We start from the raw sequence: 19,322 nt of genomic DNA, 5'->3' as shown, positions 1-19,322 counted from the left end.
CGTGCTAACAGATGCCTGACTGTACAATTTGACAAGCGCTGTAACTGTAGTTAACAAACTCTGTAATTTGTGGCACACACCCAAAGCACATACTTCCCACCAAGGCATCCCATCAGAGGAGACTCATGCAAACATCAATATTCCAAGGTGTCCAAACAAATGAGGTTTTGTGTTTGTTTATCTCTCAGTATGGGACTTCTAGGATGACATCATCCATATATGTGAGCACGAACATGCTCCTTTCCCCCTATGGTGGAGCTTTGGACGCGGATGATCCGGGTATGTCTGGAATTCTGAGGGAGATTTTCATTTCTGAATGTGGTTAGGAAAGGATCGCTGAGTCGTCACTCTGAGACACCCTGATGTTAGTAATAGTATCAGTCGTAAGATCAAGATAGGATCGCTCACCTTTATGAATAATGTCCATTGCATCCACAGTTTGTTAGTTGTTTTGAATTCTTACGTTATGAACAAGGATTGACAGATTTGATGGTCTAGATTTGAGATATCACTGTAGAAATCTCTTGTGAGTCACTTTTTAATAGTGCAGGGTAGGGCTGCACAATATTTAATTTCAGCACTGATCGCAATGTGCATATCTGCAATAGTCACATTGCAAGATATGCATAATGTGTTAATTAAAGTTGGTCTGGAGCTACAGAAATGTTTTTATTTACTAAATTTATATGAGATTTGTACGGTTTATGCAATAACAACAAAAAAGTGTTTCTTACCAAAGACTATAGAATACACAAGACATGTAACTTGAATAGGTTTGAATGAGGAAAATTGTAACCATCAACATCGCGAATAAAGCCCCACCTTCTAATACAGGAGCCAATCAGCGATCGCTATAGACCGATGAATCAGGGGAGGGGCTCAGACCAGCCATGAGTTTCTGCAAATTTTGTGGGATTGGATCGATTAGAAATTAAACTAAAGACTTAGATGTTGTTTAATCTTATTGGTGATTTTTAATCTAAAATGTAAACATAAACTGGGCACGCTAATTTGATGTTTTCTCATTCAAACAGAATGCCCGAGCATACTGCCCGAGAGGTGTTATAAACATGGCCACCGACTGAAATTACTTGCCTTAAAGAGACTTTGTTCTTACTTAGAATTTTTGCAACATAGGCTCACCCTGAAAACATAGCCCTGTATGGGGATCGTTAATTATGTAACCAGAAGTAAGTATGGCTGCATTTAATCTAAAGCGAACCCTACAGGGCGGTATGATGACGTTCCTTTTCGCGCTTACCAACTGACTGCTTACCTCCATGTGAATGTTATCAGTTAGTTTTGTAGCTCACCATGTATGCTGCCGAACTTGAAACGCAAAGCACAGTTGACGATGATATTGGGGTTTAGACCGACGAAGAACGGTTCCAGAAAGCGGGTTAAACAAAAACAGAAGATAAAAAATAAAACAAACAAGTGAATAACAGGGTGAGAATGTGGAAAAATCTGAAACCATGGTCAAAATCAGGCAAGGGCTTTTTTTTAAAAGAAGGAGGTGGGTAGGTCATTTAGTGTTTTTGAAAGCACTATTGGTTGGGTTTATGGCAGGAGGAGGCTGGGTCAGTCAGTCGGTCAGTTAGTCAGTTAACAGCAGCTTCTGGTGGATTTACATGAGAACAGCAGACCAAAGGCACTCATGAGAGAAATTTGAGATCTCAAAAAGCACACACAGTGGCCTCTGGTGGATTTACGAAAACAAAGCCTGCAAAAACCAGCTCCTGGGACATATTTGCCGCTCTCCAGAAATGTTTTTATCAGTACATTTTTAGAATGAACCTGGGTTGAATTTTTGTCTTGTTTTTAGTCCAAATATCTACATTTTAAAGCAAAAACAAGAATATTTTACTTGAATCAAATGACAGTTTTGTTTGTTTTAAGGAAAAATTTGAAAGGAAAAGTTAAAAAACAAAACAATATTTCCACTCAGTCTAAGATTTTTTTAAATATATTTGGACTAAAAATGAGAACAAGCAAAGAAAGAAAAGCTTTGTGTGCATTGTAATTATTCAGTTTCTGTACCTGAATACTGTTAGACTCTATAGAAAACCATCAAATAGTTATATTCAAGCTATCTTTCAAGCTATTATTGCAGAAAATTAAAATATTACAATATGAGATTTCCAATATCAGTGGGCAAGTAAAACATCCTGTAACAGGCCAAACATCTGTTGCGCCACAGGAAATCCATATTTGATTGGTTTATGTTGGAAACGCCTCACTCGCTTATTGACTTTGGGTACATGTGGCTTCTTTTTCAACTGATTTGAGGAAAGTCATGGAATCAGTCTACCTAAAGAATGCTCCATATTCACAGCTGAAGCCCGCGCTTTACTTTTAGCATTGGAGTACATAGAAAATGCACAACAAAAGAAATCCATCATTTTCACAGACTCTAAATCATGCCTCCAAGTTATGGAATCTTCAACAAATGATCATCCTTTGATTGACAATATTTTAACTAAAGTTCACCAACTACAAAATCAGTTTTATCACATCATTTTTTGCTGGGTTCCTGGACATGTCGGGCTTTTAGGCAATGAGCGAGCTGATGCAGCTGCTAAAGATGCTTTGAAGCAAGTAATAAACAAATGCCAAATTCCTCCGTCAGAGATGAAACCTTTTATCAACGCTTACATTTTAAACAAGTGGCAAAAGAAATGGGATGCATTAGAAAACAATAAACTACATGAAATCCAACCTGAAGTTTCACACAGAATTTTAAGACATTTTAAGAATCGATTTGATCAAGTAGTTTTTACCAGATGCCGTATTGGACATACGAGAATTACACATGGATTTTTGCTCCAAGGTGAAAACCCCACTCAGTGTTTGTGCTGCAAAACTCCTATCACTGTAAAACATATTTTACTGGACTGTCCTGCTTTTACTGATTCCAGAAGGACTTTTTATGAAATGAACTCTTTTAAGGACATTTTTGACAAAGTGGAACCAGAAAAGATTTTAGAATTTTTATCATGTATTAACACAAAAAATCTTATTTAATTTATGTTTTATTTTGTTTGTTGATTTTTAAATTGTATATTTATTGTTGAAAGATTCCTGCCATGAAGATAGCCTTGGTTGCTGACATGGCACTAAATAAAAAATACATTACATTACATTACAACTGATTTGAGGTTATGCTATATTTGAGAGGAAATGTGAGGCCTTCTCATAATCCAGCGTGTGTAATTTATTATTTTATTGTTGTATTTCTGCAAGTACTGTGTGTTTGCGGATGTGTTTTGAAAGTTGTTTGTGTATTTAGTCTGATACTAAGGGCTTTGTGTGTGTGTCCGTCTCTAAAGGGTCAGAGGTCAGAGTGCTTCGTCACTGTATTGGTGTCACTTGTACCTCAGCCAGACGAGCGTCTGTGTGGAGTTCAGTCAGGCCCTGTCACTGGGTGTGAGCAATGATCTGATCTTTTCTGGCATTGATTTAACAGTTTAAAGGTGTGAAAGGACATGCTGGCTTGTCCGAGAAACTGGAGGCCTTTGGGGTGTACATTATTATTTTTTTTATGTTTGTAAAACCAGTTGCTTTTGTTCAAAATGTTGCAATTATTTGATTAAAAATACAATGAAAGTACATTTAATACATATTCAAATAAAAAATACCTGTTTCTATTTTAATCAGAAGTCTTTACTTTCAATTATTTATTTTTTATTTTTTTTTTATTATTTGTTAGTATGTTTCAAATGAGTTTGATATTTCGAGTTCATTTCAAAATTAGGGGCGACACGATGGCTCATTGGTTAACACTGTCACCTCACAGCAAGAAGGTTGCTGCTTAGAGTCAGTTGCTATTTCTTTGTGGAGTACTGTTTCCCAGTACTGTTGAAGCTGGAAGGGCATGTGCTATGTAAAACGTATGCTGGATGAGTTGGTGGTTCATTCTGCTGTGGTGACCCCTAATAAATAAAGGGACTAAGCCAGCGAGAAAATTATATGAACAAATGAATTTCAAAATAATTTTAGTGTGGTATCTTTATTCTTTACTGATTAAAAAAAATAAAACTCAAATTGACAACATCTGAACAGTATGCATGTTGACGACTGATATATAATTGTGTTCGATTAAAAAAATCTATTCACTCCAATATAAAAAGTCATTTACTCAACCTCCAGTTTTTCCAAACTCCATAAAAAAAAAATTAGCTAATCTTTGGAAAAAATGTCTGTAAGTAGCCCAGGCTCATGGGAAATATGTATCTTACACACCTGTCGCTGGGGTGGTACCTTTTTAAAAGCTACACATTTGTACCTAAAGGGTCTCTATTAATATCTCAAGAGTACATATTACTATGTACCTACTACAAAAGTGTTCCCTTTTAAAATTTTAGGTACAAATATAAGCTTTTGAGGTATCAATATGGACCCTTTAAATACAAATGTATCTTTTGAAAAGGTACCACTCCAGTGACAGCTCTTGTAGCTTTATTTCCAAGTGTGTAGTCTACTTTTTTGAGAAATGTAAAATATGTTGCTCCAGGTACATTTCAGATGACACAATCACTAGAAGGCACTGTCTAAATGCTTGCAAAACTAAAATACATTATTTTTTTTTATTTATTGTATGTATATTTGACGTCACCTAGACAAGTGAACCACTGACCTAAACCATTCTCTAAAACTAACGTAGTATCTGTTAATAATTTCCATATTTTTGTTTTGTTTTTATTGTTTATTTACGGTTGTGAATTGCATTATGAGACGTTGATCTCTGCTCTGTCGACTTTTAATGTTGAAAATTCAACTCGACAGTTTAGCAATGTGACATCTATTGACATTTTAGTAGTTTGGAACAAATTTATTACAAGGTTTCTGTTCAATAATACACAACACCAACCCAGACAATATATATTAAAAATGTTAATAAAAGTCACTTTTTCAAACTTTTTATGGTTAGAGATTGTTGCTCGAAAGAATAAGGTCCCATAATGCAACTAAAAAGTATAAATAAACAAAGAAAGAATTAAACACTAATCACAAAATACGGATGACTGCTAATTTATGGATATATATTTTTTACAATGAATAGCTTAGAGAAGTCCTTAATTATGTTATATTAATTTCATAATCTTTTTATGAATATTCATAAGTAAAATGTTTTATTACACAGACTTAAATTTCATGCATTTGTCTAAAAATATTTTGAAAAGAAATTAATTTCTTAAGGGTTTAAAACAGCTTTAATTAAAAAATCTTACATTTAACTTGTTTATAATTTAAGCAAGAACTATGAAAATAATGTCCATTTTATGGATATTTTAGAAACCGCACTTAAATATTACCAAAATTAAATTCAATCAACTGTATTTATTATATATATTATATACAGTTTAATTTAAAATTGTTGACTTTTCTGAAAATGACACATTTAAAACATAATTACTGACATTTAATGTAAATATTAAAAATTAAAAGCACTTTCATGGCATGGTTTATACTGGAGGGTGTTAATTATAAATGTGCCTGGTTTAAAATTTGTGTTTTAAAAAGTGTTTCAGTAAATAAATGCTGAAAGCTTTTTTTCAGTAGGATGAGCAAACCTTTTAATACCACATGTAAATAGTAATAATAGAATCAATGCTTGCCTTTGCAGAAAACAAAACATATAAATACGAAGGAGGATCATTAGTATAGAGCGCTGAATCAACACAACTATTTTAATGAGAGCACTTACTGTAAATGCAATAATTGTGGTTTGAATGCATCATCTGATCTCTTAAAAGTGCAAATAAACAGCTTTTGTTGTCTCGACTGTCTCCTATCTACTGTGTCAAGCTGTCTAGCAAGAGGCCTGCAGTTTAACAACACAAACCCTTCTGCATCTCCTCTGTCTCGCAAGACCTAACATGCCCTCAGGAACCCCAAACTGGGAAATGGACAGAAAAGTGTCCGCTTTCAGTGGCGAAAAGATGGAACTGCTGATACGAGCTGCTTATCTACACAAAAGCGTGTGTGTGTTTGATAGAGCGGGCGCATGTGTGAGTGGGATTTGAGAAATTCAGCATGTCAGATCCTGCCGAGTGGTCTTTGGTTTTTTGCCTGTGGCTTTGAATAACGTCACTCTGAACGTGTGTGCCTGTGCATGTCGGCACCAGACTTTTTCTTTTTTTTTTTTGGATGGCTGAACCCAATGAAGAGGACTAAACTCTTCACTAGAGCTCACCGGCAGAATGACTCCTTTGTGTGTAACTGCAGTCTATAGGGGCACTGTAACACAACGTAGGGAGGAGATACATCATGTACACTAAGAAGAGAGACTGCGTGTTTGATGGAAATGCAGCAGATGAAAGAAACAAACAGATGGTAATCAGTGAGAGATTTTTACAATTTGAAATCCCCTTTTCCATTAAAATTTTTGTGTAGGGTTAGGAGAGTGACTTATATATAAAATAAAGAAATATGTTTCCATAGTGATCATTTAAATCAATCAATAAAAAATATATATATATTCACAATAAAATGAGAGTTAAATGTAATAAATAATACTACTAAGATGTTATTATTAAGAGTTTGAATAATACTTTATTAGCTAGTTTTATATTTTGAAACGTCGCAAATTGATTAAGAGTGCTACAGCAGCAAAAACAAGTATTGGACACATCATATTTTTTTCATGGGAATATTTATAAAGTGTAGGTTGACATGGAGTTGAACTAGATTTTGGTGAAAACCCAAACAATACAAACATTAAAATAAAAAAATAATAATAAAATAAAAAAATGTTATGTAATGTAATAATGAAATGACACAAGGGGAAAGTACTGAACTACTGAAATGTATTTAATGCTTTATCTAAAAGGATATTTTAGTGATGGCAACTTAAAGACGCCTCTCATGTGAAGAATTAAGTCACATGAATTGCTCAAGTGTGAGTTTTTTTTTCACAGCAACAGCAGTGTGAAAATCTTGATGGTTCTGTGGGTCTCGTCTATCAAATCTGATCTTTAATTTGTATTTCCTATTGGATTTAAGTCAGGTGATTGGCTGGGCCATTCTACAGCTTGATTTTCTTTCTCTGAAAACATTTAAGAGTTTCCTTGGCTGTGTTTTTGATCATTGTCTAGCTGAAATGTCCACCCTGGTTTCATATTAATCATCCTGATAATGTAGATGCTAGACTGAAGCATCTAAAATTAATTTACACGGAAGAAGGGCAGAGGGTTACTGAATAACTTCTGAGAGATTTGAGCTGCTGTCTGGACTTTCACTGTCAGATTTTAGATTTGTTTTCTTTACATATATGGATTCTTTGGTTGTTACCAACATCCAGGAAAAATTTCAAGTCAATGGCATCTTTAAAAATATGTTTTCTGAGAAAAATGATGACGTTTTCAATACTATTTTTCACGTTGTATAAATGTGACTAATAGAATAGGAGTATTTTATTATAAAATAGATAAATGAATTTATAATTTATTTGAATAAACAAATAGTTAAATGTGATAATTAATTAATCTACAGTGATCAGCATATATAAGTACCCCCCTTACAAATCTATCTTTTAATTTAATATTTTTAATAGGAAGCTATACAATATTATCAGACTCAGACTTAACTTTATGAGTCTCATAATATTGTAAAGCTTCCTTTAAAAAAAAAAAAAAAAAAAAAAAAAAAAAAAAAAAATATATATATATATATATATATATATATATATATATATATAAAAAATGTTTTATTTATATTTGTTTATATATATATATATATATATATATATATATATATATATATATATAATGTTTTATTTATATTTGTTTATATATATATATATATATATATATATATATATATATATATATATATATATATATATATATATATATATATATATATATATATATATTTATATATATATATATATATATATATATATATTAGATTAGTCAGTACTGAAATTCCAAACACTGAAGACCAAATCCATTGATGTGCAAATGAAACTAATAATAGTTAATTTAATGCACTGTGAAAAATGCTGGGTTCGATTCATGTTAGGACAATCAATTTATGTTGGGACAAAATGAAAGAATTAAGTTATAACTTATTAGTTTTTACCATATTAAGTGGTTTGAACATAAAATAATTAGCCTGCTACCCCAAAAACCTGACAGTTGTTGTTTTAGCTCATTTTAAATAAATAAGTAACAGCAAACATCTTTTTTGAGTATATATTTAAACAATAAGAATTTTAAAAAGTTTCAGTACAACATAAAGCAACTTTTTAATGAACTTATCATGTGTGTTTGCAGCAGGACTAAAATAATTTATGTTTTGACCAGTGACAGATCGCGAAGTGTCTTTCATGATATAAAATGCTAAAGGAATTCCCATGTTTTTCACTGCTCAGATTTGACAGGACACTTTCACTCTTCTGAGAGCTTCTTTGATTTAAACGAACAGTTTTGGCATGCATACATGTAAACTGGCATAACCCAGCTGAACCGTGCTTGCGAGGACTGTTGAACTCCACACTGTGCCCTGTGGGGGTTGGATGTGTGTATTTACTCAGGGTCCGTCCCAGGTGCTGCAGAGCCCCTCTGGATTAGATGAGTACTGGGTGCCTCCCCTTACTACACACACACACAGACACACACATGAGTGATCAGCCCACCCTTACACACACACCAGCAGACCAGAAAGGGAGGATACATTCCCCTGCTATCCTTCACTCACTGTTAATCTGGACTCAGAAAGTGATAAATGTGCAGGAAATGCACCTTGAATGAGTCAGTTTATCAGCTGATTCGTCCGCTCTGGATTGCTGTGACTTGTTCAGAAACAACTGCATGACTCCAGTTGGAAAGAGGATGGTGGGCCTGGCTGTGTCTTCAGCAGCTGTTTCTGGTAGGTGTTTTGTTACTCGCATGTTAGTTTTTTCCTTGGAAACTACATAATTGTATTATTAGGCAGTTCTCGCCTGATTTCCACACAGGCTAAAGTGAAACGCATTGATTGGTTTTAGTTCAACTCGAAATCAGCATTTGGTAGTTTATTCCCCCTTAGGCTTTCCAAGGTGTTGGTGAGTTTTTCCTCGTCTTCTTCAACAGAATATTTTAGAAAAAATTCAGTTAAAACTGAAGTTTTTTGTGGTTCATTTTATGCAAGTTAATGGCACTTTGAGGGTCAAACTAACACACACAGGCAAAACTAAATTAATACTTGATGATACCTTGAGATTTTATGAAGTGAAATGATCTGTCTATGCAGTAAACTGAAGATTATTTACCACATTATTGCTTTTAAATACACATCCTTTACAAACAATCATGAATGTCCATGGCTGTTTTCCATTAATGCTACCGAAATGCATTATGAGAACTTAATTTCTGCTCTTATACCTTTTTAATGTTGAGGGTTCAGCTTTACAGTGATATTTATTGACCTGTCATAACCTAGATTCATACTAAAATCCACAGGTGCAGCTAAAATTTACTTTAAAGTTCATGTACTGTATATTCTTTTGGTAGCCTGAGAGTGAGTAAATTTGACATTTTCATACTTTTACCTTTACCAGGGTTTCTGCAGGTTTCATAAAATCAAATATAAGACTCTTTAAGACCTTTTTAAGACCACTGTGAATGATTGGTTAAGACTTATTGTATTAAAATTAGTTTTTTTTTAAGCCATATATTTTAAATAAGTTGTCAAAACAAACAAACCCTAGTTGCGTGTATACACTTTTTTTAAAACATAACTTATTTAAAAATACAAAACTATAATAACCTTTATATATACACAATAGTCTGTCTAGGTCAGTGTCCTCGACATATGTGGCATATTAATTAGGGCTGGGGGATTTGGCCTAAAATCTAAATCTCGATAAATTGAACATTTTAAGCTCTATTACGATTTATGAACGATTATTTAAATTTTTTTTTTTTTTTTTTTGCCGCTTATAGTTCACTGATAAGTTTTGTACAGTAAATATGCTCATATGTTACAGTGAGAGATTTTTGAATAGGGTGGATTACTGATTTTAAAATAATTAAAGTAAACACACACTATCTACTATCTATATTTATTTATTGAACATCAGTGCTGAACAACTGAAATTAAAACACACATTGCTGAAAACACAGTTCTCTGTGCTGCCAACAGTTGTCACCACTACCAAACCAACCAATCACAAAGCTTGCGCTATGAGGCACTGTGACATGCATTTTTTTGAGTGGTGCACGGGTATGTGAACGCTGCGCCAGACTGTACATGTGCCCTTGGCAGAGCCACAACATCATAATAATATAATAAGTATAAATCATAATACAATAAGTGTAATCAACCTCAACAGAGCGGGGTTTATGTGACTCCACACATGGTAGGGAAAGTAATTAAAAATATTTAACTGGAAAAATTTGTTTGATTAAAAGTTCTGAATGTTGGTTTCCATTACTTTTCGATTAATCGCCCAGCCCTACTATTTATACACAGAAAACTTTTAGACAATTAATATTGTAAGGGCAATAATTAAACCATATTGGTAAATAGAGGTTTGTTAAAAGTTCTATTGAGATGGGTTGTTGGTGATTGAATGCATGATGGCTCGATTAGGTAGGATTTAAGGCTTACAAGACAAAAACTTTTTAAGACATTAGGTTACATTTAGTTATTGAAATTTGAGACATTTTAAGACTTTTTAAAACCCCATGGACACCCTGTTTAAATATTGACATTCCATCAGTTGTAGCCTGTAGTTTAGACATATTACTTGCTGAGTCATATTGAGTAAATCTATGCACTAGCACAGCACTCTATTCATTTTATTCTACACATATAAGCAGGCGCAGCCATTTCATTATAAGGTTCTATTTGACATTTGATCAAAATTGAGTTGTTTACATATTCTTATTAAATGACAACTTGTTTACATTTGAAGCCTTTTTATTAAAGAAAATAAAATAAAATGTTACACACACACTGTTTGCTACATGGAATGCAAAAAACTTTGAAGCTCAATTACTCAAAATCATTCAGAACGCAGATAGAACCTTAAAATTCCAAGGTGAAGATTTGAATCTTTTTGGCTGGAGACTTCTGGTCTCATTCACTTTCATTCATTTTTAGACGTTAAAAACAGCACGTTATGTTGCTTACTGTGGCAAACTGATATTTTCTTATTATATGATTTTGCTTTGTCTCTATAATCATGCAAACACTTGTTTGTAGAGCGAGTAGTTTGACCGTTTTCTGCTGATTATTATTCCAAGTCTTTTCTCCCATACGCATCTGATTGAAAGTTCTAAAACAATAGCAAAAACGAGCACACTTCCGCATTAAAGAATAAGGTCAATATAATTGTTCATACATATTCTAACAAGTGTTGTGTTTGTTTTCATTGTAAAATATGCTTGTAAAAAAAGATTTCACCAAAGCGTTAAGAGCTTTCTTAAGGAGTGCAGTGTTTTGTTTCTTTTTTTTTTTTTTTTACCACCAGAGAGTGTACATTACTATCTCTGGTAGGCATCTTAAAGCTCTTTGGCTGCTCTTTTAATGAGGTGAGGAATGTTTCCTGGCTTTGCGGCACCATGTGAGGTGCTGAGTGCTAAAGCATCGGTGCAGTTCTGGGAAAAACGCCCCATTGTCCTCTAAAAACACAGCTTTCGACGCCAACTTCGCATTCCTCAACATAGCTTTTAGATTATGTCGAAACAATACGACTGTCAGTAAGGTGCTTTCAAGTGAGCGAGGAAAAAAAATAGATTATCAGCTAAGATCTCTCAAGGGAGTCAATGCAAAAGAAAGCAACAAACACCCCTGCCATCAGGAGAACCTGCAGGTTAACGGGATCCGTCTTTGAGTGCCGGTGTGGATTTCAGTTTTCCCACTACTCTGTTTTGATGTGGTATTATCAGAGAGGACCACATGTGCGGCTCTCTATAGGGAAATAGGCACGGGGCCCCGTGTTGTGCTTGGCTTTGGAAATGACCCTCCACAGGTGCAGCTCTAGATAAAGAGAAACACAAATGTGTTTGATCTCATGTAAAAGCGTATCTCTGTAGGAGACATATATGCTCCACTGCGCTCATGTTGTTTTAAGCTGGCCCTGACTGTCCTCACAACAATGTTTGGTTTATTAAGATCTGATTTGTAACTTCACCTGATTCTTCTGGTCTTTATGGGAAATTCACTAAAACAATGTTTTAGTGCTGCACATGCTTCAGTGACAGCATCATTTGTGACGTTAACAAAATATGTTTTCCTAATTAGGTCATTGCAGAACAACTGAACTGAATTACTAGCAACATATGCTAAAACATGTTTTATAAATAAACAGTGATGGGAATACCGGCGCTATAAATAAATTGGTGTTATTAATGGCAATACTTTTTCCAGTTATGAGTAATCAAATTAATTATTGTCCCCCCCATTATAATGCCGTTGCTTTTAGTGCCACTATAATTGAGAACTATGAAGCGGTTTTTTTGCAACACATAACCAACCAGAGAAGATAATTGGGGTGTTTGTGAACGTGGGGTATCTGAGAATGTGATGATTGGCTTAGAAATAGTACATTTCCATCATTTGCCAATCAGAGGCAGAGTAGTTTGGTGTTTACACACAAGCACATGCACAGTCAGTGGCACACACCAATGACCAGGTGTCACAATAATGGCAGATCCAACCAGTTCAAAGGTAGCTTTTGCAAACTGGAAATATGAGCACTACTTTTCCCTCACTGAGGTGAAAGGCAAAAATATTAATGTTAATATTTATAATGATATGTTGAATTTGATAGTTGTCTCTCACAGTGTCCCACAACAACATTGAAACAGTATAAACTAGTGTACAATGTTTTATATTTATATATTTTTATTTTCTAGCTGGCAGCTAGCTCTCTGCAACTCTCACATGGTCGCCCTCTTAAGCTAAGCAGAGCTGCGCCTGGTCAGTAACTGAATGGGAGACTGCATGGGAAAGCTAAGTTGCTGCCGGAAATTGTGTTAGTGAGACCAACAGGGGGCACTCAACCTGCGGTCTGTGTTGATCCTAATGCCCCAGTATAGGGATGGGGACTTTTTACTGCTCAGTGAGGGTGAGACGTTAAACCGAGGTCCTGACTCTCTGTGGTCGTTAAAAACCTTTGAAAAAGAGTCGGGGTTTAACCCCAGCATCCTGGCCAAATTTGCCCACTGGCCTCTGTCCATCATGGCCCCCTAACCATCCCCATATCATAATTGGCTTCATCACTCTGTCTCCTCTCCACCAACTGGTGGTCAGCTGGGGTGTGGTGTGCGCTCTGGTGCAATATGGCTGCCTTTGCATCCTCCAGGTGGATGCTGCTCACTGGTGGTGGATGAGGAGATTCCCCCCCAAAAATCTGTAAAGCTTTTTGAGTGCCCAGAAAAGTGCTATATAAATGTAAGGAATTAAATTTTATAGTTATTTGACAAATTAGATTTTTTTTTTAAGTAGCGCAATGGTTACTTTCTCTGGTAATTAGTAACTTTTATAATGATGTAACCCAGTTACTAACTCAGTTACTATTTGTGAGACGTAACTAGTAACTAAAACAAATTACTCTTTTAAATGAACGTGCCCAACACTGATAAAAAGTAAATATTTGTCTGTTGACAATTTTTTACATTATTGATAAACGCTGTATAGAATATTTAGTATCGTTAGCAATTGATTAGTATCTATTAGGACTGGCATTATTAAATATTAAACTTTTCATTGAATATTATATTGTAAATATATTTACACATTATCATTTTCAGTTGTTTTCCAAAGCCTCTTTTCAAACTTTTAACGTTTTTTTTTTTTTTTTTTTTTTTCAAAAGGATCTTTTTGGAAAAAATGTTTTTGTTACCTAAAAAAGCTGTATCATTGTTGAAGAAAGGCCAAAGCAGGTAGATAAATGTGTGCTTTTAAATGAAAACGTATTAGTCGGAACATTGTCTAATGTAGAAAACACTAATTGTCTAAAGCACATCATTTGAACTACTTCTAAATATTGCACAAATTGTTTGTTAACTCAAAGCTATTTATTCATTTTTCTTCAGCTTAGTCTCTTATTTATCAAGGGTTGCCACAGCAGAATGAACCACCAACTTTTCCAGCATATGTTTTACTCAGCGGATGCCCTTCCAGCTGCAATCACATTCAAACAAGCACTATTATCACGTGCATGTCTTTGGACTGGGGGAAACCAGAGCACCCAGAGGAGGAAACCCACGTGAACACAGGGAGATCATGCAAACTCCACACAGAAATGCCAACTGACCAAGCTGGGATTCAAACCAGCGACCTTCTTGCTGTGAGGCACTAGTTCTAACCATAGTAATTATACATTTAAAATTATATTGTGAAATACTGCCAAATTAACATGTCAATCTGTACTAACTGGTGAACACCTCGCTATGCTGTTTTGCCATATAATAGACATAATTAGCATCAGCCTGTCTGAACAATGAAATTCAACAAGTGTCTGTGTTTTAATGAAGCCTCCGTGTCTTTTGATTTGTAGATAAAAGTAGATTTCCGATGACTTCACACAAGAGCTATGCATAGTAAACACATTTACCATGCTGACTTTTCACACAACATTCATCAAATAATTTGCCAAGCGGGCACATGCACCGTATCTAGGTCACTTGTGAATGTTGTGCCACTTTAGTTTTTACCCAACTGTGTCTCCTGGAGAAGGTCACGTTGAGGGTAACACGTAAAGTTACACCTAGGCTTTTTTGTGTGATCACAGGGGCCTTGTGTCAACAAGTCTGAATAGAGAAACACTCCGACTAACACACCGACAAGAGGCTCTGTAAAGGCAGCTGGGGACACGATGAAAGCAAAGAGAGATGTTTTGCACTAGATTAGTCAATAACAACGGTTCTGCAACTGTAATGAATCAAAAAGACGAAGAAGGAAAAAAGCAGGTCCTGTCAAAGCAGCAGTTACGCTGACCCCAATTTCAGATGAGTAATTTCTCCGCATGTGGGTGTAAGAATGCGTTTGTGTGAATTAGTGTATTTGTGTTTGGTTGTGGCTTTTAAACTCCTCACCTTCCCCATGGAGAGATGTGATGCTGAAGCGTTTTGACATGTTCTGGAGCACAGCACAGTCTGAGGAGAAGCACATCGTTTATTAGTGTTTCTCAAGGGGATTTGGTAGAGGGTGGTGGCTGTTTGTGTACAATCCGAGCTTGGGAGAGAGAAGCTGAGAGACTGAAATATTCCTGGATTTTGTGTGAACTATACCATCACACTTTTTTTAGTACGTGATGAAAACACCTGAGCTTGTTTACACCATAATGACTTAAATGGTAAGAAGTGGCTTTAAAAATAGATGTGCTGTGGTCTGCTGCTGAGATATTATTCAAGCTGATTGGTGTTAAAATGTGTGCCTATTCCAAAAGCAAGACATCCCACTCTGGTGTCTACATCAAATTAAAAAGAAATAAACAATGGAAATTTAAATAGTTAGAATATTTAATGGAAAAAAATCTATTGTTTATTATTGGTTTAACGAATCACAAATCTAATGGTTTGGGTTACATTGTTTTCTTTTTTTTTCTGTCATGGATCGGACCATTTTTCGGATCAGCCAAAAAGGGGAGGAGACACATGTAATTTGCTTTCCGTTTATTACAAAAAACAGTACCACAAAAAACTTTTGGTTATAACAAACAGAACTTAGAACCTGTAATTTTATTAAAAATAAAATGAAGACGTAATCAGCTAAATAAAAATGAATTTTAAAATATTCAGTACTATCAACAATTCACTGTTGATTACACTAAATGTAGAAATCTAACATTATAATTTGTACAACCCATATTTATCTTTAGTCTCATTCTCGATTCAGTTCTTCACTCATAAAACGCCCTGTTTCATTGCTAGATGAATCATTTCTGAAGAATTATTCAGTGGCATATTTTTAAAGGCTGGTTGTCGCCACCTATTGATTAAAGAATGTAATTGCTGCCTACGACTTTCATTTTTGAGCATCAAGTTATATGCGTATGATGGTGATTTTAATATTTACCCTAAAAATCAATGGTTATATCTAAACTATAAACTGTTATCCAGTACTTGTGTGTTTTTTGACTGTTTGTAAACTAAAGACTGAATCTCTTTTTTGATTTTTTTGCATTTTTCAAACACTGATTTGAAGGAAATGATAAAAGCAATGTAAAGGATTAATAAACATATGCAAATCATCATCATCAATATAATTTGTTGCACAGTTATTAAGATCCTGAAATTAATAATGATTAATCATGCAGCTTACACTGAATGCATCAATGCAGAAAACACCTTTAATAACCTAAGAAACCCACCGAATCCCAAATAACCTTTCTCTAACTTCCATCGTTATTATATTTCACAGGAAAGCCTAAACGTTTTCATACATGTGATTTGAATGACATGAGAGGCAATTTCTCATTCATTCCAATCACTACAAATTTAGTGAAGTAAAAATAAAAATGTATTAATCCGGGGGTCACGCGTGTTCCAAACTGTGGGTTGTAATCTGTATAAATCATGGATCAACCGTGGTCCATTACACCCCTACTTGTTTTGTTTTTAAATGACCTCTCTGAAAATGAATTGTCAAAATATGGCTGAAGTAATCCAGGATGTTCCTTATTTTTATTTAATTCAACTTATTAAAACATTCAATAATCTTCTGTGAGGTAGCTTGAACAATCAAGTAAAAAAATAACATCAATTCTTCACTTTTGGACTTTGGTGCTACAGTAAATATAAAAAAATCTAATTTAAAAACAAAAATTTTGTTTTTTTCAACACATTTCTAAACATAAAAGTTTTAATAACATATTTCTAAAAACTGATTTATTTTATCTTTGCCATGATGACAGTAAAAAATATTTGATTAGATATTTTTAAGACACTTCTATACAGCTTAAAGTGACATTTAAAGGCTTAACTAGGTTAATTAGGTTAACTAGGCAGGTTAGGGTAATTAGGCAATTATTGTTTGTTCTGTAGACTATCGAGAAAAAATATAGCTTAAAGGGGCTAATAATACTGACTTTAAAAAGGTTCTTAAAAATTAAAAACTGCTTTTATACTTGCCAAAATAAAACAACTGAGACTTTCTCCAGAAGAAAAAATATTATCAGACATACTGTGAAAATTTCTTTGCTCTGTTAAACATTATTTGGAAAATATTCAATAAAGAAATAAAAATTCAAAGTTGGGCTAATAATTCTGACTTCAACTGTATATTCAAGTACTGATCGGGAGGTAATGTTCGATTCCAATCAAGTCTGAAATCACGTGATCTGACCTGATTTCTGATCACATGATCAGATCTGGACATCCCTAGATCAAACTAATTGTTTTAATAACTATCTTTTTAAGGTTTATATTTTATATTTGTATTTATTACTGATTTGATAATCAATAATTAGATGATTAATATTTGATAAGGGGTGCTATCCATTCATCCATTCATTATACTATTACACTCTGAGAAATACACAAAGTTAATAATAACAACAACAACAACAACAACAATAATAATAACAATTAATATTATTGTTACTGTTAATTGAATTGAGTTGTTGTAATAAAGTTCTATTACACTTTTTTAACACTAAAAACGCAATAAAATTACTATAATTTGAACTGATTTTGAAAATGGATGTTGGATGGTTTCTCCCCCCCCAAAAAATAGTAATGTGAAAAGTAACATTGATTCTTATTATACACTAATAATGCTACCTTATTGTGAGCTACAGCAAAATGTTACAGTTTTTATAATATTGCGTTTTAGCAGGTCGTTTGGTCTGAAAACTCGATCTAGCTCTTACACCATATTTTAGTACACCGCTCACAAGTGTTTGACATGCAGCCGATCTGAATCTTGACCCACCACACCTGTTAATATCAGTATTAAGCCCACAGGCCCTGAGGTGGAGACTGTGGCTCAGCTTGGACTCAGTTTGAGCCAAATTGTCCAGCTGTGTGATGGACATGGATGATCTCTCTCTCTCTCTCTCTCTCTCTCTCTCTCTCTCTCTCTCTTTTTTTTTTCTCTCTCTCCAGCCATCTCTTCGTCATCAATGTGGTCGCTCTGTTGATCATGAGCTCATTTCCACTGGGACAGGAGGTGTTCGCATGGCCTGATTTACACTCCTTGAACAAAACAGTCAGATTCCTTGCACATCAGCAAACTCCTGTCCGGGCACACACTGCTTAGTGTTGCTGACAAATCTGCTTTTTATCGTTTCGTGCTTTTGTTTTCTCCCTTCAAAGCATACTCGCAGTCTTGGTTTTTGGTTACATGTTTTTGCTAATTTGCTGACTGTGCATTCGCTCAAACTCACAGACTCAGCATTGGTAGTAGCGGATCATTAGTAATGGTTTTGGGAGAGAAATTGTGCTGTCGCTGGTGCGTAACATTGTGTGAACTTGACTTTGCGGGTGGCAATTACTGCAGAGGTTTACGTGCCAGATTTAGGCTACATTTAACAACAGTCTATTCTGAGACTTTGACTTAAAAGGTGATAATGTTGTAAAATACGACAAGATGTTTTCATATTTACCCAAAAAAAGTGTTGATTTTTATTCTTTTAATACATTTTTGGCAAAACTAATTTGTTACTATGCCTGTCCTTTAGGTTCTACATTTTGTTAACTCTGTTACATTACACACATATCTATTAAATAGGTGCTACTTATTAGTAACTAGTACTTTTTTTATAAACTATTGTAACTTCTTATTAGATACTGTTATACTTATTCCACTGTTTACTATTATTTATTATGTTGTAAATGGTTATTTAAATCTTAGTATAATTTCAGTAACAATTTTAGTTACACATTTGAAAAAAAAAACTTTAATTTCTATTTTGGATCATTTAGATACCAACTATTGAGTTTCATTGTATTTTTTCCCCAGTTCTAACTATACATGCAGTTATATGCTAATTATTTATTAGAATCATATTCACTACATCAAAAAATAATGATAAAACAAATGCTGGATTTCACACAATTCCTTCATTTTGTCCCAACACAAATGGATTAAGTGGACTGAATATAAAACATTTAGGTAGTCCCCAAAAATTTAATAATTGTGATGTTTCAAATAAGTAGCTTAAACAAACAGGAAAAAAGTATATTTTGAGTGTACTTATGATTTAATATTAGTACCTATTAAATTTTTTTGATACTAGTGTTCAATTTTAACCTACACCACACTGTAATGATTTATTTGTAAATTACACAGTATTAAACTATAATATGAACTGTATTTTACTGTATATTATATTATAGCATATGTATTTTAAAGCTGCATTGTGAAAATTACTGTATATTTGA

General features: G+C 34.1%; 1 protein-coding gene across 4 annotated transcripts in view; it reads left to right on the top strand.

Moving 5' to 3' along the window:
* afap1l1a (actin filament associated protein 1 like 1a) overlaps window positions 1–19,322 on the top strand; it is a 68,069-nt gene that overhangs the window by 19,088 nt on the left and 29,659 nt on the right. For 2 of the 4 annotated variants that reach the window (XM_087280671.1, XM_087280670.1), the window contains exon 1: window positions 8,646–8,874. In XM_087280671.1, coding sequence (XP_087136797.1) covers window positions 8,817–8,874 — 58 coding nt within the window. In that variant the 5' untranslated portion in view covers window positions 8,646–8,816. 4 annotated transcript variants of the gene reach the window in all.

The sequence above is a fragment of the Danio rerio genome, chromosome 14 (genome assembly GCF_052040795.2).
Source record: "Danio rerio strain M-AB ecotype USA chromosome 14, GRCz13ab, whole genome shotgun sequence".
In the NCBI taxonomy this organism is placed as follows: domain Eukaryota; kingdom Metazoa; phylum Chordata; class Actinopteri; order Cypriniformes; family Danionidae; genus Danio; species Danio rerio.
The sequence above is the reverse complement of the archived record's forward strand: the minus strand, read 5'-3'. Positions and strand labels throughout refer to the sequence as shown.